The sequence below is a fragment of the Pristiophorus japonicus genome, chromosome 2 (assembly GCF_044704955.1).
Source record: "Pristiophorus japonicus isolate sPriJap1 chromosome 2, sPriJap1.hap1, whole genome shotgun sequence".
In the NCBI taxonomy this organism is placed as follows: domain Eukaryota; kingdom Metazoa; phylum Chordata; class Chondrichthyes; family Pristiophoridae; genus Pristiophorus; species Pristiophorus japonicus.
In genome coordinates, this window is record NC_091978.1 from 271,155,550 (window position 1) to 271,177,910 (window position 22,361).

The window sequence follows — 22,361 nt, forward strand, 5'->3', positions numbered from 1 at the left end:
TTCTTCTTCTTGGCTCTGTCGATCTTGGATTTATCAGTGAAACGCATGTAGCACTGCCGATGACATCCAATCGAATGTGGGATTGTTGCGAGTCTTTCTGGTGCAATAACCAGCTCCAGATCTAAACTTTCGATGGCATTCTCTGCAATTTTAGCTTCTCTAGTTCCAGTAACTTTTCACTGATGAACACTCATGAAAAATGTAATCCAGCTAGAGTCCAAAAAATAAATTATGTTGCCTTTGGCTCCCGCAACTGCGTGCATGCAGCACGCCATTGTTTCGGTGCATGCAATCACTGACTCTAATCGATCTAGTACAGAGATCGTGATTGGCTGATTTTGCTGTACTGACAAGTATAGCAATTGTGATTGGTCACTTAAGTAACTCACAATTACGTCATCACTCTGGGTTTTGACAAGATTTCTGCTTATTTTCTAAAGAATATTTTTGAAAAATGTTCACTTTGAAGATGGGAACATTGATGTTTGTGATAAGTGTTCCCTAAACTAATATTGGTGTGAATATGAAGTACTTCCACAGAAGGGACTATGGAAAAGCATTTCTTTGAGACTCTGCCCATGGTCTAATATATATAAAATCTTAATATTAATGCCTTTAATGAAAAATCTCTGACTTAAACAGCAACAAAATGTAATAAAGCAGTAATAATCCATGTGTGATAATATACTCAGTAAAAACAAATGTGCCAATTAAAAATTAAAAAGTGATACTCACATTTAAGAAGCCTATTCCCACAGGCCTGGCTATCCACATCGTGCTGCTCCCATTTCAAATGGATGAGCAACACTGTCAAGGAGAATACCATGGATGTCATTCAAAGACCTGTTTACAACAATTTGGAGCCTTAATGAGGAATTTCAACCCGTCTATATATAACCCAGCTTAGTCGAGTTCCTTAATGTGCAAGTTGTTTAGAATCTGTAGGGTAGATTTTCAACTTGCCTTCCAGATGTGAACCTGGCACAGTTCAGTCTCCTGTTATAGAAATAATTGGAAATTAAAATTGGGTGCTTTCTCTAACGGGTGTCTGATCTGCAGTTTTACACACAGATGGCAAGTTGAAAATCTACCCCTGTGTTGCTTGAATACTTTTATCTGTTTAGTCTTCAATTGATCATTGTTGTATTTTTGCAGTGACTATGGATTTGAACAGCAAGCTAATGGCAAATGTGTCCCAGCATTTTGGTACAATGCGGATTCACCTTCTGAGGACTGTAAATCGGGACAGACGTACACCAGAAGCTCTGGGTAGGTACTTCACATGTCAGGAAAGAAAATAAGCTTATTGTGAGAGCTGATGCTTCATAACCTCTGCCCCTTTCTCCCCATCCTTTCATTGGTGTGTGTGTACCTTGTCATGGGACATGTTCATAACTGCATTCTTCTGATGCTAGGAATTTTTTTTGGACCATGAACAGCAGTCCCCTCCTCCTTGTCTCTCTTCTCCATGTCAATGAGGTACATACATAGATGCATTGAGATGAAGGGCCACCTTTTATTGGGAACCTCATGGTATAAAATGTAATCTTCACTACCTGGACAGTAAAGAATTCAGGATGTCCCAAAGCTCTTTACAACGAATGAAGTACTTCTGAAATGTAATCACTGTTGTAATGTAGGAAATGCGGCAGCCAATTTGCGCACATCAAGGTTCCACAAACAGCAATGTGATAATGACCAGATGTACTGTTTTAGTGATGTTGGTTGAGGAGAATTCCCCTGTTCTTCTTTGAAATAGTGTCAAGGGATCTGTGTGTCTGCCTGAGGGGGCAGATGGGGCCTCAGTTTAACGTCTTATCTGAAAGGTGGCCGCTCCAACAGTGCGGCACTCCCTCAGTACTAGTGTCGGTCTGGATTATGTGCCCAAGTCTCTGGAGTGCGACTTGAACTTATAACCACCTGATGCAGAGCCGAGAGAGCTACCACTGAGCCACGGCTGACACAATCTGGCAGAGCTGATCATTCACCCATTGTAGAACGCGCCTAATTTTCATTCCTTATGAATCAATTTGATGAAAATTGGGCAGGTTTAACAATGGGCAGACAGTACATTTCGCTAGAAGGTGAAGGTGAAAATGTACCCACACATTATTGTATCCACGTTTTAATTGTGGGTGTTAACTGTTACGCTCATAATAAAGGATGAAACTGAGTACTGTAAACAATGAGTAAGTGTGACCTTAGCTCCTTTAATTAGACTCCAGAGTGCAGGTACCGCGTGGGTGGCCTGCTTATATACAGTGCTCCCAAGGGATGCTGGGATCCCTTGGGACTCCCAACAGGTAGGTCCTCTGGTGGTGGTGTGATACAGGTTGCCAAGGGTTAAATACATAACATCACTCCCTAGTAAAGTCAATAGTACACTTATTTACAGGGCGAGATGATCTGGGGCTTTTCGTTCCCTTGTCGATTGTCTCAGTACAAATGCAGGTATGGGTGAGTTGGTTAGTTCTTCACTGGGCTGCTGGGGATGGTGAGTTCTGCTTCATGGGCAACCATGATGTCGGTTGCCACTTGTGTGTGTGTTAGAGGGTCGAAGTTGGAGGTGTCCTCTTCAGGTTGTTCGTAGCTGTTAGTGAACTGCAATTTGATTTGGTCCAAATGCTTTCTGCACGTTAGTCCATTGGCCAGTTTGACCTGAAACACCCTACTCCCTTCTTTGGCTATGACCGTGCCAGCGAGCCATTTGGGATCATGTCCATAAGTGAGTACAAACACAGGATCATTGACCTCAATATCGCGTGACAAATTTGCGCGATCATGATACATACTTTGTTGATGCCGCCTGCCCTCAACGTGATCATGGAGATCAGGGTGGACAAGAGAGAGCCTGGTTTTGAGCGCCCTTTTCATGAGCAGCTCGGCTGGGGGAACCCCGGTGAGCGAATTGGGTCTGGTGTGGTAGCTGAGCAGAACTCGGGACAGTCGGGTCTGCAGGGAACCTTCCGACACACGTTTCAAGCTTTGCTTGATGGTCTGAACTGCCTGTTCTGCCTGGCCATTGGATGCGGGCTTGAATGGGGCAGATGTGAAATGCTTGATCCCATTACGGGTCATGAATTCCTTGAATTCAGCACTGGTGAAACACAGGCCATTGTCGCTGACTAGGAAATCAGGCAGGTGTGTGTGGCAAACATGGCTTGTAGGCTTTCGATGGTGGCGGTGGATGTGCTTACAGACATTATTACACATTCAATCCATTTTGAATAAGCATCCACGACAACCAAGAACATTTTGCCTAGAAATGGGCCCACATAGTCAACGTGGATCCTAGACCACGGTTTGGAGGGCCACGACCACAAACTTAGCGTTGCCTCTCTGGGTGCATTGCTCAGTTGAGAGCAAGTGTTGCACTGGCGCACGCATGACTCTAAATCTGAGTCGATGCCGGGCCACCACACATGGGGCCCAAGTTTCCCCAGGAATTGCTTTGTTTTTTTTGGAGCAACTTGATTTTTTTGGAGTAACTTAAAAATCGCAATTCTCCCCATTGAAGGTGCTCCAGTGAGTAAGTTAGTTAGGGTTTTTTTTAGTTCAGTTTTTTTTTTCAAAAGGGGGCATTACCAGTCACTTACACCTGTTTTGGCCATTTAAGCAAGTTTAGCCAGTTAAAACTTACTCCAAACTAAGTTAGGCCAGAGTAAGTGGCCACTTTTGTACGTTCTGAAAAACCCTGAGGTGAGTGAAGAGATCAGCGCAGATAGACTCCAAATGGCAGTGTTATAATAGGAATGCTAGTTTTTTTTTAAAATCCCAAGCAGTGAAACTGGACAGGGTGTAGGTGCTATCAGCCTGATTAAACTGAGTATATTTTTAGTAAAGATAGCTAGATATTAAAGTACTGGAAAATCTTTGAAGATTCTTTTCTCCTCCCACCCGCCGGATCAAAACTCTCCCCCCCCACCCCCCGTCTGCCCCGCCGGATCAAAACTCTTCCCCTTCCCTCCCCCCCCTCCTCCCAAACCCTCATTAAAACTCTTCCCCTCTCCCCGCCATCAAAACTCTTCTCCCACAAACCTGTTTCTTGTAGCCCTCAGCGAGGGAAGGCAGCGGCCAGCCTGTGCGGCAGGCCACTCGGCCCGGGATAGGGACGGCGAGCGTCGGCCCCTCCCACACAGCCTGCATCACACACTCTCAGATTCTGGAGGCTAGGAGCTACTGCGTATGCGCACACACTCTAGCGCGCATGTGCAGAGGTCCCGGCACTGTTTTCAGCGCCGGGACCTGGCTTCGCCTCAGAATCCAGTTGCCACGCTACACCACCATAGAGGAGAGGATGGGAAGCGGCCAAACATGGTCTGAAGGTTTTTGGCGGACTTGGAATTCTACAAAAGCGGCGTACCTCTGGGTGAGTGCACCAGAAATCTGTACTGGCCAAATTTGGGCCCATAACTCTGTCATTTGGAGGCTACCTGCGCTGATCTCTGCATTTACCACAGGGTTTTTCAGAACCTGCAAAAGTGTTCACTTTAGCCTAACTTAGTTTGGAGTAAGTTTTAGCTGGCTAAACTTGCTTAAATGGCCAAACCAGGTGTAAATGGCTGGTAACGCCCTCTTTTGAAAAAACAAGTGAACTTAAAAAAAGCCTAACTAACTCACTTACACTGGAGCAACTTAAATAGGGAGAATTGCGATTTTTAAGTTACTCCAAAAAAACTCTAGTTGCTCCAAAAAAAACGGAGCAACTCCTGGGGAAACTTGTGCCTATGGGATCTGGCTATGGCATACATCATTACAATGCCTGGGTGGATGCTGTGTAGGTCACGAATGAATTTTTCTCCACCTTTCTTGGGCAAGACCACGCGATTACCCCACAAAAGACAGTCCGCCTGCAAGAATATTTTGTCTTTGCGCCTGTGGAACGGCTTAATCGCCTCCTGCATTTCCGCTGGGATGCTGGACCAGCTCCCATGGAGGACAGTTTTTTTTTACCAGAAACAGTAAAGGATCCTGGGTGGTCCAGGTCCTGATCTGGCGGGTTGTAACAGGCCAAGCTTCTTTTTCAATCATGCTGTGTAGGCCCTTTCGGCCTTAGACAGACTCCTGGATGCATAAACGACCGGATGCAAAATCCTCGATTCGTTAGCCTGTTGAAACACACACCCGACCACGTATGACGACACATCGCAAGCTAGCACTAATCCTTTACATGGGTTATACAGAACAAGCAGTTTGTTTGAACGTAACAGATTTCTGGCTTTCTCAAAGGCAACCTCTTGTGAATTCCCCCATACCCAGTCATCTCCCTTGCGCAGTAGCACATGTAGGGGTTCTAGCAAGGTGCTTAACCCGGGTAGGAAATTACCAAAATAGTTGAGGAGTTCCAGGAACGACCTCAGCTCCGTCACGTTCTGTGATCTCGGCACGTTCTTGATGGCCTCCGTCTTGGTGTCAGTGGGTCTGATGCCGTCTGCTGCGATTCTTCTTCCCAAGAACTCGACCTCTGGCGCCAGGAAAACACACTTCGAGTGTTTCAACCTGAGTCCCATGCGGTATAGCCAACTTAGAACCTCTTCCAGATTCTGCAAGTGTTCGATGGTGTCCCGACCTATAACCAGTATGTCGTCCTGGAAAACTACGGGGCGCACAAACTACTTTAGCAGGCTCTCCATGTTCCGTTGGAAAATTGCTGCGGCCGACCAAATCCTGAACAAGCATCTGTTATAGATGAACAGACCTTTGTGCGTGTTGATGCAGGTGAGACCTTTCGAAGATTCCTCCAGCTCCTGCGTCATGTAGGCCGAGGTCAAGTCCAGCTTGGTGAATGTCTTTCCTCCAGCCAGGATCGCAAATAGGTCATCTGCCTTGGGTAGCTGATATTGGTCCTGTAGCGAAAAACCGTTAATCGTAATTTATATTCCCCACAAATTCTGACCGTGCCGTCACCTTTAAGTACTTGGACAATCGGACTGGCTCACTCATTGAATTCCACTGGTGCGATGGTGCCTTCTCGCTGTAGCCTGTCCAACTCAATTTCCACTTTCTCTCACATCATACACGGTACCGCCTGTGCCTTGTGGTGGATGGGTCATGCACCGTAAACCAAATGGATCTGCACTCTCGCCTCCGAGAAACTTCTAATGCCTGGCTCGTATAACGATGGAAATCTTCTCAGAACCTGGGCACACGAGGCATCATCGATGGACGAAAGCGCTCTGATGTCCTCCCTGTTCCAGCGGATTTTTCCCAGCCAGCTTCTGCCGAACAGTGTGGGGCCATCCCCTGGCACGATCCATAGTGAGAGTTCGTGCACTGTTCCATCATAAGAGACTTTGACTTCTGCACTGCCAATTACAGGGATCAGTTCTTTGGTGTAAGTTCTTAGTTTGGTGTGAATGGGGCTGAGCTTGGGCCTGTGTGCCTTGTTGCACCACAGCCTGTTGAAGGCCTTTTTGCTCATTATGGACTGACTCGCACCCGTGTCCAGTTCCATAGATACTGGAATTCCGTTCAAATTCAACTTTTAACATTATTGGTGGAAATTTCGTGGTGAAGATATGTACCCCGTACACTTCTGCCTCCTCGGTTTGAGTATCTAGTTCAGCCTGATCCACCGTGGATCAATCTTCCTCTGCAATGTGGTGGTTCGCAGGGTTTGCAGCTCGCCTGCACATTCGCTGGAGGTGTCCCATTGTTCTGCAGCCTTTGCATGCATTGTGTTTGAAGCGGCATTGATGGGCCCGATGATCACTTCCACAACGCCAACAAGGTGTTAACTGCCTCGCATTAACGATTGATGGCGGACCCTGGGTCATCTGAGGTCGTGCAGCAACCGGCGTGTACGTTCTGCCATATATATTTCTGCTCGAAAACGACGTTACTTTGTGCACAGTACTGATCGAAACCACTTTATGCTGTGAAATTTGTTTGGTGTTATCGCTGGTGGACATAAATGTCTGAGCTATCGTTATGGCTTTGCCATAATTCGGTGTTTCAACTGTCAATAGTTTGCGAAGGATTACCTCATGGCCAATGCCAAGCACAAAAAAGTCTCTCAGCATGTGTTCTAGGTATCCATCAAATTCGCAATGTCCTGCGAGGCGCCTTAGTTTGGCGACGTAGCTCGCCACTTCCTGGCCCTCCGACCGTTGACACATGTAGAACCGATACCTCGCCATCAAAACGCATTCCTTAGGATTTAGATGCTTCCTGACCAGCGTACACAATTCTTCATAGGATTTGGTTGTTGGTTTTACTGGAGCCATAGGATTCTTCATGTGGCCATTTTACTGGAGCCATAGGATTCTTCATGTGGCCATAGGTTGTTGCCCCACAGACGGTAAGGAGGATCGCCCTTCGTTTAACAATGTTCTCGTCCCCTTCCAGCTCGTTGGCCATGAAGTATTGGTCGAGTCTCTCCACGAAGGCCTCCCAATTGTCCCCTTCTGAGAACTTCTCCAGGATACCAACTGTTCTTTGGATTTTCACGCGGTTGTTCATTATCTTGTCGCCAATTGTTACGCTCATAATAAAGGATGAAACTGAGTACTGTAAGCAATGAGTAAGTGTGACCTTAGCTCCTTTAATTAGACTCCAGAGTGCAGGTACCTCGTGGCTGTCCTGCTTATATACAGTGCTCCCAAAGGATGCTGGGATCCCTTGGGACTCCAACAGGTAGGCCCTCTGGTGGTGGTGTAATACAGGTTCTCAAGGATTAAATACATAACATTAACAACATCAGAATTAGGAGCAGGAGTAGGCCATTTGGCCCTTGAGCCTGCTCCGCCATTCAATAAGATCATGGCTGATCTTCTACCTCAATTCCACTTTCCTGCACTATCCCCATATCCCTTGATTCCCTTAATATTCAAAAATCTATTGATCTCTGTCTTGAATATACTCAATGACTGAGCATCCACAGTCCTCTGGGGTAAAGAATTCCAAAGATTCACCACCAAAGATTGAGTGAAGAAATTTCTCCTCATCTCAATCCTAAATGACCGACCCCTTATTCTGTGACTATGACCCTTGCTTCTACCAGTCAGGATGCTGTACAATGCTCTGTGACAGAAGTGCAAATTAATAAAATTGAAAATATATCACACTAATAGGACACCATTGCTTCAAATAAAATTAGATAAAAATGAATTACATTTGGATTACAATTTTCTTCTTGTTGGGAGCAGTGGTGTCCTTTTCAGTGGTACAAGTAATATTGTTACACTGCAATATTGAGCTGGTACCATGCCAAGATTTCCATTGTGCAGCACTCGAAGTAAAGTGATAAGCTGCCAGTGCATGTTCTATATTTAGTATATATTGACAAAAATGATGAAACTTCAAAGTACCGGTATCTCATAGATTGTTGCTTCTCATCTTCTCTACTGTCTACTTTCTGTTGACTAAAAAGAGCTGACTATTCAAATGGACGAAAACATAAGGGGCTATTTTATCCTTGCCCACTCAGCAGAAAACAGACGGACAACGGTTAAAATCATCCGTGTGACTCATAAGAAAACATTAGAAATAGGAGCAGCAGTAAGCCATTTGGCCCCTTGAGTCTGTTCCACCATTTAATAAGATCATGGCTGATCTGATTATGGACTCAGCTCCACTCCCCTGCCGCTCTCCATAACCCTGATGAAGGGTCATCGACCCGAAACGTTAACTCTGCTTCCTCTCCACAGATGCTGCCTGACCTGCTCAGATTGCCAGCATTTTCTGTTTTTATCCTGTAACCTTTTACTCCCTTATCGCTCCAAAATCTGTCTATCTCCGCCTTAACTATATTCAGTGACCCAGCTTCCACAGCTCACTGGGGCAGAGAATTCCACAGATTTACAACCCTCTGAGAGAAGAAATTCCTGCTCATCTCACTTCTAAATGGGCAACCCCTTATTCTTAAATTATGACCTCTAGTTCTAGATTCCCCCACAAGTGGAAACATCCTCTCTGCATCTACCTTGTCGAGCCCCCTCAGTATCTTGTATGCTTCAACAAGATCACCTCTGAGTCCCTGGAGCGGGTCTGGAACCCAGAACCTTCTGAATCAAAGGCGAGTGTGCTACCCACCGAGGCACAGCTGACACCAATGTTCCACATTGATTGCGCAGGCTACAATTTTAAGCTGCTCTTATGAGCAGGTCACGGGGCAAGCTTCTCTAAATATGTCAATCTGGTTCTGATAACTGTGGGCCTGAGCAGGGAAGCAGTTGTGGCTTTCCTGCCAGGTCCACCTAGTGGGAAGAGGAGTTGGTGCCAGAAGAGACCCAAATAGGTAAATCTTTTTTTACGTTTTCAAATTTTTTTTGTGTGGCCTGGAGGAACAGGTGTGCTCCTCTGGGCCCCACAGAATAGTTTAGACCTCCCCAAGTCCGTGCTCCCTCCTCCTGCCAATTGACTTGCCTGATTTATGGGGACTATTCCTTCAGATCATGGAGGGATACCCTGGTGTCAAACATTGTGCTGCTGCCCACCAGTTTCCGCTTCCTGACAGTTTTTGGATGGAAAACTATCTGGAGGCGAACAGGTGAGGCCTGGGAATTAAAATGCCCTGGGCCTCACGCTGCTGAGCTCTGGGTGGTTTGCCTCGGTACCCACCTGCCCGATTCCCACCCCGAGTTAAATTCGGGGCCTGGATGCCAGTAGAGAACTCAGGATAAATTATACGCTGTGCATGTGTTTCAGCATGAATTACATTCAATTACAAAGCACTTGGGGAAACAGGAGTTAATGAGGGCCACAGAAATGGAAAATGGAATTCTTGGTTGTGTATTGAGAGACATAAAATACAATGAAATAATGTTGCACTTCTAGAAAACGCAGTACACGCATGATGTACAGTTATGGGCACACCAATTTGGGAACGATATAAAAGCAATGGAAAAGGTGCAAGCAGATTTTACCAGTGATGAAGGGTTGCAATTATAAGTAAGACTTGAGAAGTTAGAACTTTCAGTAGTTATTATGCAATTAAATAAAGGTCTTCAAGATTACAAAGGGTGAAAAAGGTGAAAAATGATAGATAGTTTCCACTGGTTTGTGAGATGGTAACAGAAGGGCAGACACAAATCACAAAAGGAATTAAAGGGAGGTAAAAAAAAATGATTCACGCAGATGGTGGTTAGAATGTGGAATTTTCTGCCACAAACCATTATTGAAGCAGAGACCATGAATTCTTTAAAAGAGTATTACATAGTTATCTGAAAAAGATGAATATTAAAAGGGTATGGAGCCGAGCACAAGAGAGGGATTAGACAAGGTGACGCACATGGAGTAAAACACCAGAGCAGATGTGATGAGTGAACGGTCTATTTCAATGCTGTTGCATTCTACAGTTCCGCAAGGTGTTCCCCTTTCACCTAAGACCTCAAATGTCAAAACTTGAGTTTTCTGCTTTTCTCCATAGTTTGCTTGGCTCTGCATTCTGGGTCTTCAAGAGGGTCAAGTGGAGGGGCTGCTGGTCGGTCCCTCTTGCCCATTACCTTGGTGGTGTGTTTAGCTAATATCTGGTGAACATCCTATGTGAACTGTAGCACTGCACTAATCTGTCCCAATTCAGCAGCAACACTATAAGGAAACAGAGTGTGTAAGGCTAAGAAGTGGCCATCAGCTTATGTTTCTGTCTTTATATTAGTAATGAAAGTTACAGTGGTTCTAAAACAGCAAAGAGCACAAAAGCTATTTCAAATACTTGACTCTGGAGGCACCCACTTCCTAATAAGGAAATTTTTGCTGGTTCCTCTGGAGGCAGCAGTGCCGTGACAGCAAACACTTTGGCAGGCAATGTTGATTACCTTCACCTTGGGTCTTGTATTTGTGGAGCTGTTTATCTGTTGTTCTGATGCTCTGGTCTGGTTTGAATTATAAAGCGGATAGACTCCGTGGCACAGGAACCAAGGATATGACAGAAGTGCTTCTTTCTGAGGTGTTTCTGCAATAAAAATGTGACTATGAGGTGTTGATAAGCCTGCTGACACTTGTTTTCATTCAGAGTCTTGTGACTGGTTGTGAAATTGGTAATCTTGCAGCCTTCCAGTGCTGCAATTTTAGAGTCATTTTGATGAGTGTTTTTCTCTCCAGACTGGGAAACATCTCAGAATAATTTCCACACAACACTGATGGCAGAAGGGAAAAAGATAGAAACCTAAACATATTGCGTAGAATCTGCAGTGTGCCATGAAATATTTCCCCTCTCTTCCTCTCTCTGTACATATACTATATAAGATATGTGTATCTGTATAAGCTGGTCTGGATGCTAAAGCTCTGTCTGTGTTGAACAGTTACAGGAAGGTGGCACTGAATGTTTGTAAGGGCGGTACAGACAAACGACAAGGCTCCATGCAGTATCGATGCCCGTTAATGGCTCCTAAAGGACTGCGTATAGACTCAAAAGGAGAAAGGCTAGCAGTCAACCCTGGTGATGATGTTACATTCTTGGTATCGCAGAGTCAGGTAATAGGAACCTATCAGATTCTATCAAACTACTGTTTGTCGATAATTCTTCATCTCCACATCTCACCAGAGCATGTACTAGGCCATGGGAAATATGTCACTTGGCCAGTATCATTTCTTCGATAGTTCTCTGTTCTCAGCAACCAGCAGGGTGAAACTGTCAAGACATCCATAGTTGTTGCTCTGTTTTTATGCCAACTCATATACATACACACACACACACACACACACACGTACAGCCTTTCCTACTGGTAGGTCAAGTAAGTCACATCTATTTTCTTTGCTCTAAATTGTCTGAAACATAAACAGGGACAATGGAGAGTACTAATCCTCCATGCTTGTAATTTTGTCCTAACTGTGGTAAATACTGTGATGTTACTGTGATATAATTCACACAGTTTATTTTATTGTGAGTGGGTAAGGTGATTTCTCCCACCCCATCATCTAAAAGAACTGTTGCTGTCATGACAGTGATGGTCATAAATCCTGAGCAATTCTGGCTATGGGCCCACATTGAGTTCATCCAGTGAGTAGCTGATCCATATAGTCCCAGATCTAATTCCCAGTTTGTCCCGAGTTAGCCAATCGCAACTGTGGTGTTGAAAGGCGCCTCAGCTTCCCTGAGTTAGGAGAGAAAGAATTGGCCAGAGCTTCTATTCCTGATCATTATTCAGCAATTTCTGCTGGAAGTGCAGTTAATATGTGCGATCGGGTGAGGACAGGATTGGGATCTACAGTCAATTAGCTTGCTGAAACTCACTGGCAAGCTCACACGTGAATAATGGCTACTCGAACAAGGTACTTAGACTTTCAAAAGGCTTTTGACAAGGTCCCACATAAGAGATTAGTGTGCAAAATTAAAGCACATGGTATTGGGTGTAATGTACTAAAGTGGATAGAGAACTGGTTGGCAGACAGGAAGCAGAGAGTAGGAATAAATGGGTCCTTTTCAGAATGGCAGGCAGTGACTAGTGGGGTACCGCAAGGTTCAGTGCTGGGACCCCAGCTATTTACAATATACATTAATGATTTAGACGAAGGAATTGAATGTAATATCTCCAAGTTTGCAGATGACACTAAGCTGGGTGGCAGTATGAGCTGTGAGGAGGATGCTAAGAGGCTGCAGGGTGACTTGGACAGGTTAGGTGAGTGGGTAAATACATGGCAGATGCGGTATAATGTGGATAAATGTGAGGTTATCCACTTTGGTGGTAAAAACAGGAAGGCAGAATATTATCTGAATGGTGACAGATTGGTAAAGGGGGAGGTGCAACGAGACCTGGGTGTCATGGTACATCAGTCATTGAAGGTTGGCATACAGGTGCAGCAGGCAATGAAGAAGGCAAATGGCATGTTGGCCTTCATAGCGAGAGGATTCGAGTATAGGAGCAGGGAGGTCTTACTGCAGTTGTACAGGGCCTTGGTAAGGCCACACCTTGAATACTTACAGTTTTGGTCTCCTAATCTGAGGAAGGACATTCTTGCTATTGAGGGAGTGCAGCGAAGGTTCACCAGACTGATTCCCGGGATGACAGGACTGACATATGAAGAAAGACTGGATCGACTAGACTTGTATTCAATGGAATTTAGAAGAAAGAGAGGGGTTCTCATAGAAACATATAAAATTCTGACGGGATTGGACAAGTTAGATGCAGGAAGAATGTTCCCGATGCTGGGGAAGTCCAGAACCAGGGGTCACAGTCTCAGGATAAGTGGTAAGCCATTTAGGACCGAGATGAGGAGAAACTTCTTCACTCAGAGTTGTGGGCATGTGGAATTTTCTACCACAGAAAGTTGTTGGGGCCAATTTGTTAGATATATTCAAAAGGGAGTTAGATGTGGCCCTCACGGCTAAAGGGATGAAGGGATATGGAGAGAAAGCAGGAATGGGGTACTGAAGTGCATGATCAGCCATGATCATATTGAATGGTGATGCAGGCTCGAAGGGCCGAGTGGTCTACTCCTGCACCTATTTTCTATGTTTCTATGTGCTGGAACTGCAGCTGTTGCCCATGGAACTGTACCCTGGTGAGGAGTCAGTACCTTCAAGAGAGAGGGAGCTAATGGAGGAAAGATTGACGGAGAAAGCTGATAGAACAATCATTAAAAAAAACCTGCCTCCATGATTGCACAGCAGAGACACATCACCAATCATTATTTAATTGACTCCTTACTTATACACTGACTTAAGAGTATACTTAGCTTCAGATCAGTACTTTGCTGATTGAGCATAGAATGATAATGTATCAGGTCACATCCAGGTGGCCACATTGTGAGCCCAAGTTTCCACACGATAAAAAACGTGCGCCCCTCCGAGCTGGGCGCCCGTTTTTCGCGCCTAAAACGGCGCCGGAAAAAAAACTCGCGATTCTGGAGAGCCCTGCAGCTCCTTGTCTGTTTGGCGCGGCGCCCAGGGGGGCGGAGCCTACACTCGCGCCGATTTTGTAAGTGGTAGGGGGTGGGTACTATTTAAATTAGTTTTTTTCCTGCCGGCAACCCTGCGCGTGCGCGTTGGAGCGTTTGCGCACGCGCAGTGTGAAGGAAACATTGGCACTCGGCCATTTTTGTAGTTCTTTGTAGCTGTTTAATTTTTGAACATTTTTTAATAAAAGCACATTGCCATCAGCACATCAGCACTGAGGCTTCCTGCAGCCTTCTCACTGTCTCCTTCCCGCCCACCGTCTGGAACGGCTTCCCCCCCCCCGCCCCTGCTGCGCTCGGGCGGGCCAGCACTCCCTCCCTCCCGCCATTTGGAACGTCTTCCTCCCCCCCCCCCCCCCCCCCCCCCCCCGCTGCGTTCGGGCGGGTAGGCCCGCACTCCCTCCCTCCTGCCGTCGGGAATGTCTTCCTCCCCCCCCCCCCCCCCCGCTGCGTTCGGGCGGGTAGGCCCGCACTCCCTCCCTCCTGCCGTCGGGAATGTCTTCCTCCCCCCCCCCCCCCCCCCCCCCCCCCCCCCGCTGCGTTCGGGTGGGCGGGCCCGCACTCCCTCCCTCCTGCCGTCGGGAATGTCTTCCTCCCCCCCCCCCCCCCCCGCTGCGTTCGGGTGGGCGGGCCCGCACTCCCTCTCTCCCGCCGTCGGGAATGTCTTCCCCCCGCCCCCCCGCTGCGTTCGGGTGGGCGGGCCCGCACTCCCTCTCTCCCGCCGTCGGGAACGTCTTCCTCTCCCCCCCCCCCCCCCCCGCTGCGTTCGGGTGGGCGGGCCCGCACTCCCTCTCTCCCGCCGTCGGGAATGTCTTCCCCCCGCCCCCCCGCTGCGTTCGGGTGGGCGGGCCCGCACTCCCTCTCTCCCGCCGTCGGGAACGTCTTCCTCTCCCCCCCCCCCCCCCCCGCTGCGTTCGGGTGGGCGGGCCCGCACTCCCTCTCTCCCGCCGTCGGGAATGTCTTCCCCCCGCCCCCCCGCTGCGTTCGGGTGGGCGGGCCCGCACTCCCTCCCTCCCGCCGTCGGGAACGGCTTCCTCCTCCCCCCCCCTGTCCTCGGGAACGAACGAGCGAACTTGTGAGGCTGGCTGAAGCACTTTCACACAGGTAGGAAGATGGTTTATTTAATCTTTTCTTTGCTTATAAATGTTTATTCAGGTTGGATTTATTTGTATAAGTATAAATAAGGATTTATTGTAGAATTTAATGACTTCCCTTCCCCCTCCCCTCGTTCCCTACGCCTAATTTGTAACCTGCGCCTGATTTTTTAATGTGTAGAACAGGTTTTTTCAGTTCTACAAAAATCTTCACTTGCTCCATTCTACTTTAGTTTGGAGTACGTTTTCACTGTGGAAACTTTCAAATCAGGCGTCAGTGGCCGGACACGCCCCCTTTTGAAGAAAAAATTCTGTTCCATAGTAGAACTGTTCTACCTGACTAGAACTGCAGAAAAAAAAATGTGGAGAATTGCGATTTCTAAGATAGTCCATTCTCCACCAATTGCTCCTAAAAATCAGGCGCAAATCATGTGGAAACTTGGGCCCCTGTGTGTGCAATTTCTGGTCCAGCCATAACAATTGCATTCTTATTCCTGATCCAGGGTTAATGCAAATGTTCTGTGATAATTTCCATTTTGAAAGCTTAGCTCATGTAATATTTACATTGAAGCATATATCATCATCATCATAGGCGGTCCCTCGAACGAGGATGACTTGCTTCCACGAGAGTTCAGAGATGTTTCAATGAAGGACATGATGTTCCAGTCCTGAACGCCAATTGAGGAGGTGGAAGATGCCTGTGTGTGGATTTTTTTAACATGTGGTGACCGTTGCACATCAGCCACCACACAGGCTCGACAGAGCTGGGCCTTTATCCAGTGGCAAGGGTTGAACCAGGACGACTGGAGACCTGCTCTGCTGCACGGATCTCGTGCGCAGTGTGAGCAGGCCCGTACTGTCCCTGGGCCCTCTGCTCTTCTGGGCTCCGTACCCTCATTCGCCACACCTTCGCCCACGATGTTCCAGGGCCCGGCGCTCCAGCTCTATTTATAGCCCCGACCTGCGGTGATGTAATATATGCCAGCCATTTGTACAACGCAAGCAACTTACCCCTTAAAAAATATTTTCCTTGCAATTGTGGCCCCACCCCTGCTGAATGCAGTGCTTTGTGCTGGGATACACTTCAACAGGCAGTGGCCCTCAAGCATCTCACCGAGTTGTTTATTCTGTGTGTGTGAGACAAGACATTCACTGTCAGAAGACTATTCAGTGATGGAGGTACCATAGTCATCACCAGTCCTATTGTCCCTTGACAGCCACTACCCTCACTGAGATTGGCTAGTTCATCACAGAACCGAGATTGACCCAAGAACCTTCTTATAGCATCGCACAATGCCACACCTTCCAGTACATTTACCCAGCAAGCCATTAGGGAGCTTAAATTATGTAATTTTGCTTTAAAAAAATTCAGACTAACTAGCTGTAAATGGACTGAGGCTAAAACAACATTAAAATAATACTTATAAAAATGTAGTTTATGAAGATTCTGATCCAAGAGTAACAAGTCCTGGCAGTTCAGTTACTGTGCATGCGCCACCCTTGATATAAAACTCCAGCTCTTGTCTTTTTAAAGATGATTGTATGTAGTGTTTTTGGCCATTCACTGCAATACACATCTCTTTGTACTGTAGAACATGGTTGTCTCTCAAGGACTGAATCATAGTTAATGTGGAGCACATATATTTTGTATCATTTTTGAATACATTTTGTTGCTAGTTGTTCATGAACAACTTCTTCACAATTTTTGAAAAAATTATTTAATTGAAAAATATGGAGATAACCAGATGTTTGGTACGTAATTACTAGGACTCGGGTGTACCTGTTTAACCCTGAGCTGAGCTGAGCTTTAAACCTCTTCCTTACCAATCTCAAAAATTGTCTGTTTCCACTTTTGTAACATCAGCTGGCTGCTTTTCTCCCATCTCTAATGAAACCCTCATCCATGTCTTTCTCACCTTCAGGCTTAGCTTCTCCAGCACTCTCCTCACTCGCTTGCTGAGCTCCATCTTACACAAATTCCAACTGGTCCAGATTCTGTCCCATACGAGGCCCCTGTCTGGTTACCGCCATTGGTTTCCCCATGCTCCAATGAATTAATTTCAAAATCTGAGACCTCATTTGTAAATCCCTTCATGATGTTTCTTCACCCTACCTCAGCATTCTTTTCCAGCTCTCTGTTTCAGCTCACATCATCCAGTCCTCTGACACCAATCCACTGAGCATTGCCCCATCTTCTCATCATTGGTGGAAGAGCCTTTAACCATCACTGCCTGATTCTCTGGAACTCTCTTCCTCATTCACTCTGTCTTGCCATACCTTCTCCACCATAATAAACCTCCTCAAAACCTACCTCTTTGGCACACCTTTTGATGTGGAGTACAAGTTGAGCGTCTGAAATCCGGAGTTCCAAAATTTGAAATGTTCCAGAATCCGGACACCGAGCCGATCCGTGGTGGGGTCATCTGGAAACCGAAAAATGTTCAGAAATCCGGACTCCTCCCGCCTCGGCGGCCCGACTTCACCCGCCCCAACCTTGCCCCGGCCCTCAGTGGCCCGATCTCGCCCTGGCCCGACATCGCTCTAGACCTCAGCGGCTTGACCTCCCCCGGCTCGCGGCGGCCCGACCTCGCCCCAACCTTCAGTGGCCCGACCACGCCCCGGCCCGACCTCACTCTGGCCCTCGGCGGCCCGACCTCGCCCCGCCCCTACTTCGCTCTGGCCCTCAGCGGCCCGACCTCACCCCGGCCCTCAGTGGCCCAACCCCTGGCCCGATTTCGCCCGCCCTGACTTTGCCATGACTTTGCCCGCCCCAGCCCTCGGCAACCTGACCTCACTCTGGCCCTCGGCGGGCTGACCTCGTCCCGGCCCTCGGTGGCCCGACCTCCGGCCTGACTTCACCGCAGAGTTCACCCGCCCTGCACTCAGCGGCCCGACCTCACCCCAGCCCTGTTCCCCCCTTCTCCCCCTGGCCCTCGTTCTCCCCCCTCTCCCCTTTACCTCGGCTGCCAGACCCCACCTACCTTGATCCAGGCAAAGACGTTCCAAAATCCGGAAATACCCAGAATCCGGAATGGCCTCGGTCCCAAGGTTTCCAGATTTCGGACGCTCAACCTGTATTACAAAGATACTTAACACATGTCTTGAGTATTGGAGAAAAGAATTGTTTATTAAGTACTTGATCGAGGGAGCGACAGCTTCTACACGAGTTCAATAACTCGGTGATCCAAACCAACTGTTCTCTTCGAACAATCGTAGGGTTACTGTTTTTATACAGTCAAAATACATACAAAATCATGAAGTTCCGCGCGGAGGTTTTCCATTTGTTGTTTCCCTGCCGCGTCACAAAATCTTCGCCTAACTATTATATTAATTGGTTAATACAATTATATTGACAGCAAGCTTCGTTACCTCCCCTGTGTGCCTTTTATCTGATAAGTTATGTACCACATCATTCCTATGAACTCTTCTTCTCTTGGCCTAACCACTTTCAACCAGTTGAGATGTTTTTCAATCGTCTTTTGTTTTCTGTAATCTCTTACCGCCCCATGTGACCTAGCCTTGGAGTGTATTTTTCCCAACTGTCTAGTTTATACTGTGATAAGATGATCTATCTTCCTGAGAGTTCTAATTTTATCATTTTCCCTGTGTTCGTAGCAAGTATTTTTTCTCACAGCCTTGCTTTTGGTTTTTAACTTTACTGTATTAGGTCCCCTTTGATTAATTAGGTTCCCTCTACTAAACATTTTTTTTCTACACCTTTGGTCAACTTTTCTAACTTCTGCTTGGCATCCTTCTAAATCACAGTGACTAGCTCCTCATTGTGAAGAAAATTACAGACTGTACTACAAAATATATATGTAATATATACCTGTGAGTATATAAGTGTTAGTAAGACAAAGGTCCTACACCAGCCTGTCCTCGCCGCACAGCACTGCCCCCCAAACATCAAGATCCACGGCATGGCCCTGGACAATGTGGACCACTTCCCCTATCTCGGGAGCCTCCTATCAACAAGAGTAGGCATTGATGACGAGATCCAACACCGCCTCCAATGCGCCAGTGCAGCCTTCGGCCGCCTGAGGAAAAGAGTGTTTGAAGATCAGTCCCTCAAAACTGTCACCAAGCTCATATTCTACAGGGCCGTAGTAATACCCGCCCTCCTGTATGGCTCAGAGACGTGGACCATGTACAGTAGAGACCTCAAGTCGTTGGAGAAATACCATCAGCGATGTCTCCGCAAGATCCTGCAAATCCCCTGGGAGGACAGTCGCACAAACATTAGTGTCCTCGTCCAGGCCAACATCCCCAACACTGAAGCACTGACCACCCTTGATCAGCTCCACTGGTCAGACCACATAGTTCGCATGCCAGGCACGAGACTCCCAAAGCAAGCGCTCTACTCGGAACTCGTCCACTGCAAACGAGCCAAAGGTGGGCAGAGAAAACGTTACAAGGACACCCTCAAAGCCTCCCTGATAAAGTGCGACATCCCCACTGACACCTGGGAGTCCTTGGCCATAGACCGCCTTAAGTGGAGGAAGTGCATTTGGGAGGGCGCTGAGCTCGAGTATCGTCGCCGAGAGCATGCAGAAATTAAGCGCAGGCAGCGGAAGGAGCATGCGGCAAACCAGGCTCCCTGCCCACTCTTTTCCTCAACGACTATCTGTCCCACCTGTGACAGAAACTGAGGTTCTCATATTGGATTGTTCAGCCACCTAAGAACTCATGCTAAGAGTGGAAGCAAGTCTTCCTTGATCCCGAGGGACTACCTATGATGATGATGATGGTAATCGGGTCGGGGGGGCGGGGTGGGCAAGTAAATTGCAATACAAGTATAAAGTCTCAGAAAATCATTTATTTCCTTAACATAGCAAATGCAAAAACAGCCCATAAAATATTGACTTCCAATCCATTTCCTGCTTTTTGTTCTCGCCCTCCACGCCTCCAGTTTTCTTCCTTTGTTTTTTGAAGACACTTGACTCATGATTCCATGGGCGCTGACAGCCCTCTGGCTCCTCTCTCACTTTTAGTGTGTGAGACTAGACAATGAGTGTTGGTAAACTATTGAGCTGTATGGATATCACAGAAGCGCCTGATATCCATACGTGTTAACTTTCCGGCAACAATTGTTAGGATTAGGACTGGGAACCCGAGTTGAATTCCTCCCCCACCCCCCTCTTTTGCCCAGGAACACTGAGGCCAAGTACAGTACCCCTAATGTTACTTTGGCAGAGATCAGCTAACTCAGTAGCCTGGAAATGAAACTTTGTTTGAGAAAAACTTTCCCAATTGGAGGGATGGGGGGAGCACTCGACTTTTCAATAACTGGTGCTTGTTGTAGCCATTTTCCTCTGAAAATTCAAACAAAATCCAGCATTGCAATCCTGGCAGATATGTGTGGGACTGAGTGCATTAATATTCATATGGAATTGTAAATTTCCAATTTGTGCCAGCAAATCGAATCAATTACAGAGTGCCTTTCGCATCAGCTGTAGCTCTGACGTAAATTACAGGAATAAAATCAATTGCATGTGTTAATAAGATCACAGCTGCCACCTTTGATTGTCGCTGTCAGTAAATATATATATTTTATGATGATCACAACATTCTATTAATAACCCCAGAATGAGCTAAAGATTTTAGCACTGGATGGTTAGTTTGCTTTGTCACTGTATACAGCTGAAAATGATCCGAAAGTGATTAGCACTTCATGTGAGAATTTGGCATCATTGAAGCACAGCACATCCGTTTCACTCTGGATTTCCGATCAGCAATGACTTTCCATATTTGGATGTTGTCTCTGTGAAAAAAAATCCTATAATGCCAGTGGTTGGATGTGAGTGTCAAGTATTTAAACCTGATTGGAAAAAATAATCCTTTAATGATAAATTTACAGCAAGCAATTTAACCTATCAGATTGGGGCAGTCTATTCATCAGCTGGTGATTATAATCCAGTAAGTACTTCAAAGAGTGGGACTGTGACTGTCTGATTACTTCAAAGCAGGGAAATTAGAGTTGTGTAAATGAATTTAGTGGCAATTCAGAACAAGTGTATTAAACTTAGATATCAGGCCTGCAAAGTCGGAATCAATACATTTTAAACGAAAACTTATCAAGACTATGTCAACAAGAAATCAAATAAAATAATTTCCACCGAGCCTAACTCTATGCATGTATTAGATCCCTGTGGCAATCAATCTGATCCACACTCCTTGATGTCTTTGCACAAATGACAATATTGGGTGTAAAGCATTTTAAAGCAGCATTTCACTAATATGGTCCTTCTCTTAATACTCAAGTAGGGAGACAGGATCTAACGATGAAGTGGGTTTCCATGATGGCCATTCAGCGCCACAGTTAGGTTTTGAATCCAATCCAAACTGATGAAATAATAGTCTAAACTCTAGGGGCTAGAAATTGCGCAGCGCCCTGTTTGCGGGAGCGCAAAAGTATCGCCGTGCGCTACCCAATTCTAGCAGACGCAAACCCTCAGTTTAACCATCCAGGAAGGAAGTGGAGCACTAAATCAAGCGCTCCCACTTCCCTTGGAGCACTAAACCAGGCAAGAGGGGCGGTAGCAGCAGAGCGCAGCACAATGTCCCATGCAGCGCTGTCAGGATTGGAGGGTCCTTCCCGCCCTTAAAGGGAAGGGCTATTGCTGTAGGCTCTGCAAGAAATCCAATCCCCTGCTCGCCGACGACACCTGCGATCCGTGACGAGCAGCCCCAAACACTCTTAACAAATAAAAGCTTTTCCCCTATCTCACCAACAATCCTTTTAAATACCGCCTCCTTCAGCTGCCAGTGTTGGTGCCGGTGATGCTACAGGGGGCGGAACCGAAGTTTGCATCCGGGGCGGTACCGGGGTGCTGCGCACAAGATGACGTCACGATTTCTGGGGTGCAGGAGATCGTGGCGCAAGGGGTTACTGCCACCGCGAACCTGCAAGGCTAGTTCGCGGGCATCTGTACTCTTGCCGTGCACAGTCACAGAGCCGGTAGTACCCTGTTATCGCCCCCAGGAAGTGCTAATGGGAGGCGCAAAGGAAGACAATTTCTTCCCCTAAGGATCTGGTAGGAAATAAATTTGGAGCAAAATCAGGCCAGTTCCTAGTGGGTATATTCCCAAAACAAAGGTCCACAATTGGGACTAAATTGTTAGCAGTTGTGATAAAATTCACATTGGGGTATTCTGAAAGCTCTTCTGGGCATGGCACTAAGACACCTTGTTGGAGTAAAGTGAGTTTTACCCAGATCTAACCTGTAAATGCTCGATGCTTATTGTGCACTAAAAGTGTGAAAGTGTTCCCTTCCCTCAGATTAATAACCATCAACTTCATGAGCACAAAAGCCACAGAGAAAAAGCAGAATAAGTACATCAACTATGTTTTCAAAACCAACCAAAAATAGAAAATTTAATGGGAAAATATTGGTATGATTTGTATTACACTCACATCTGTATGTGGTGTCA

General features: G+C 46.6%; 1 protein-coding gene across 3 annotated transcripts in view; it reads left to right on the plus strand.

Moving 5' to 3' along the window:
- The window catches only part of sorcs2 (sortilin-related VPS10 domain containing receptor 2), a 963,539-nt gene that overhangs the window by 879,393 nt on the left and 61,785 nt on the right, over positions 1-22,361 (plus strand). For all 3 annotated transcript variants that reach the window (XM_070871372.1, XM_070871374.1, XM_070871375.1), the window contains exons 17-18: positions 1,156-1,269; positions 11,244-11,415. In XM_070871372.1, the coding sequence (XP_070727473.1) occupies positions 1,156-1,269; positions 11,244-11,415 (286 nt within the window). The remainder of the gene's footprint in view (positions 1-1,155; positions 1,270-11,243; positions 11,416-22,361) is intronic.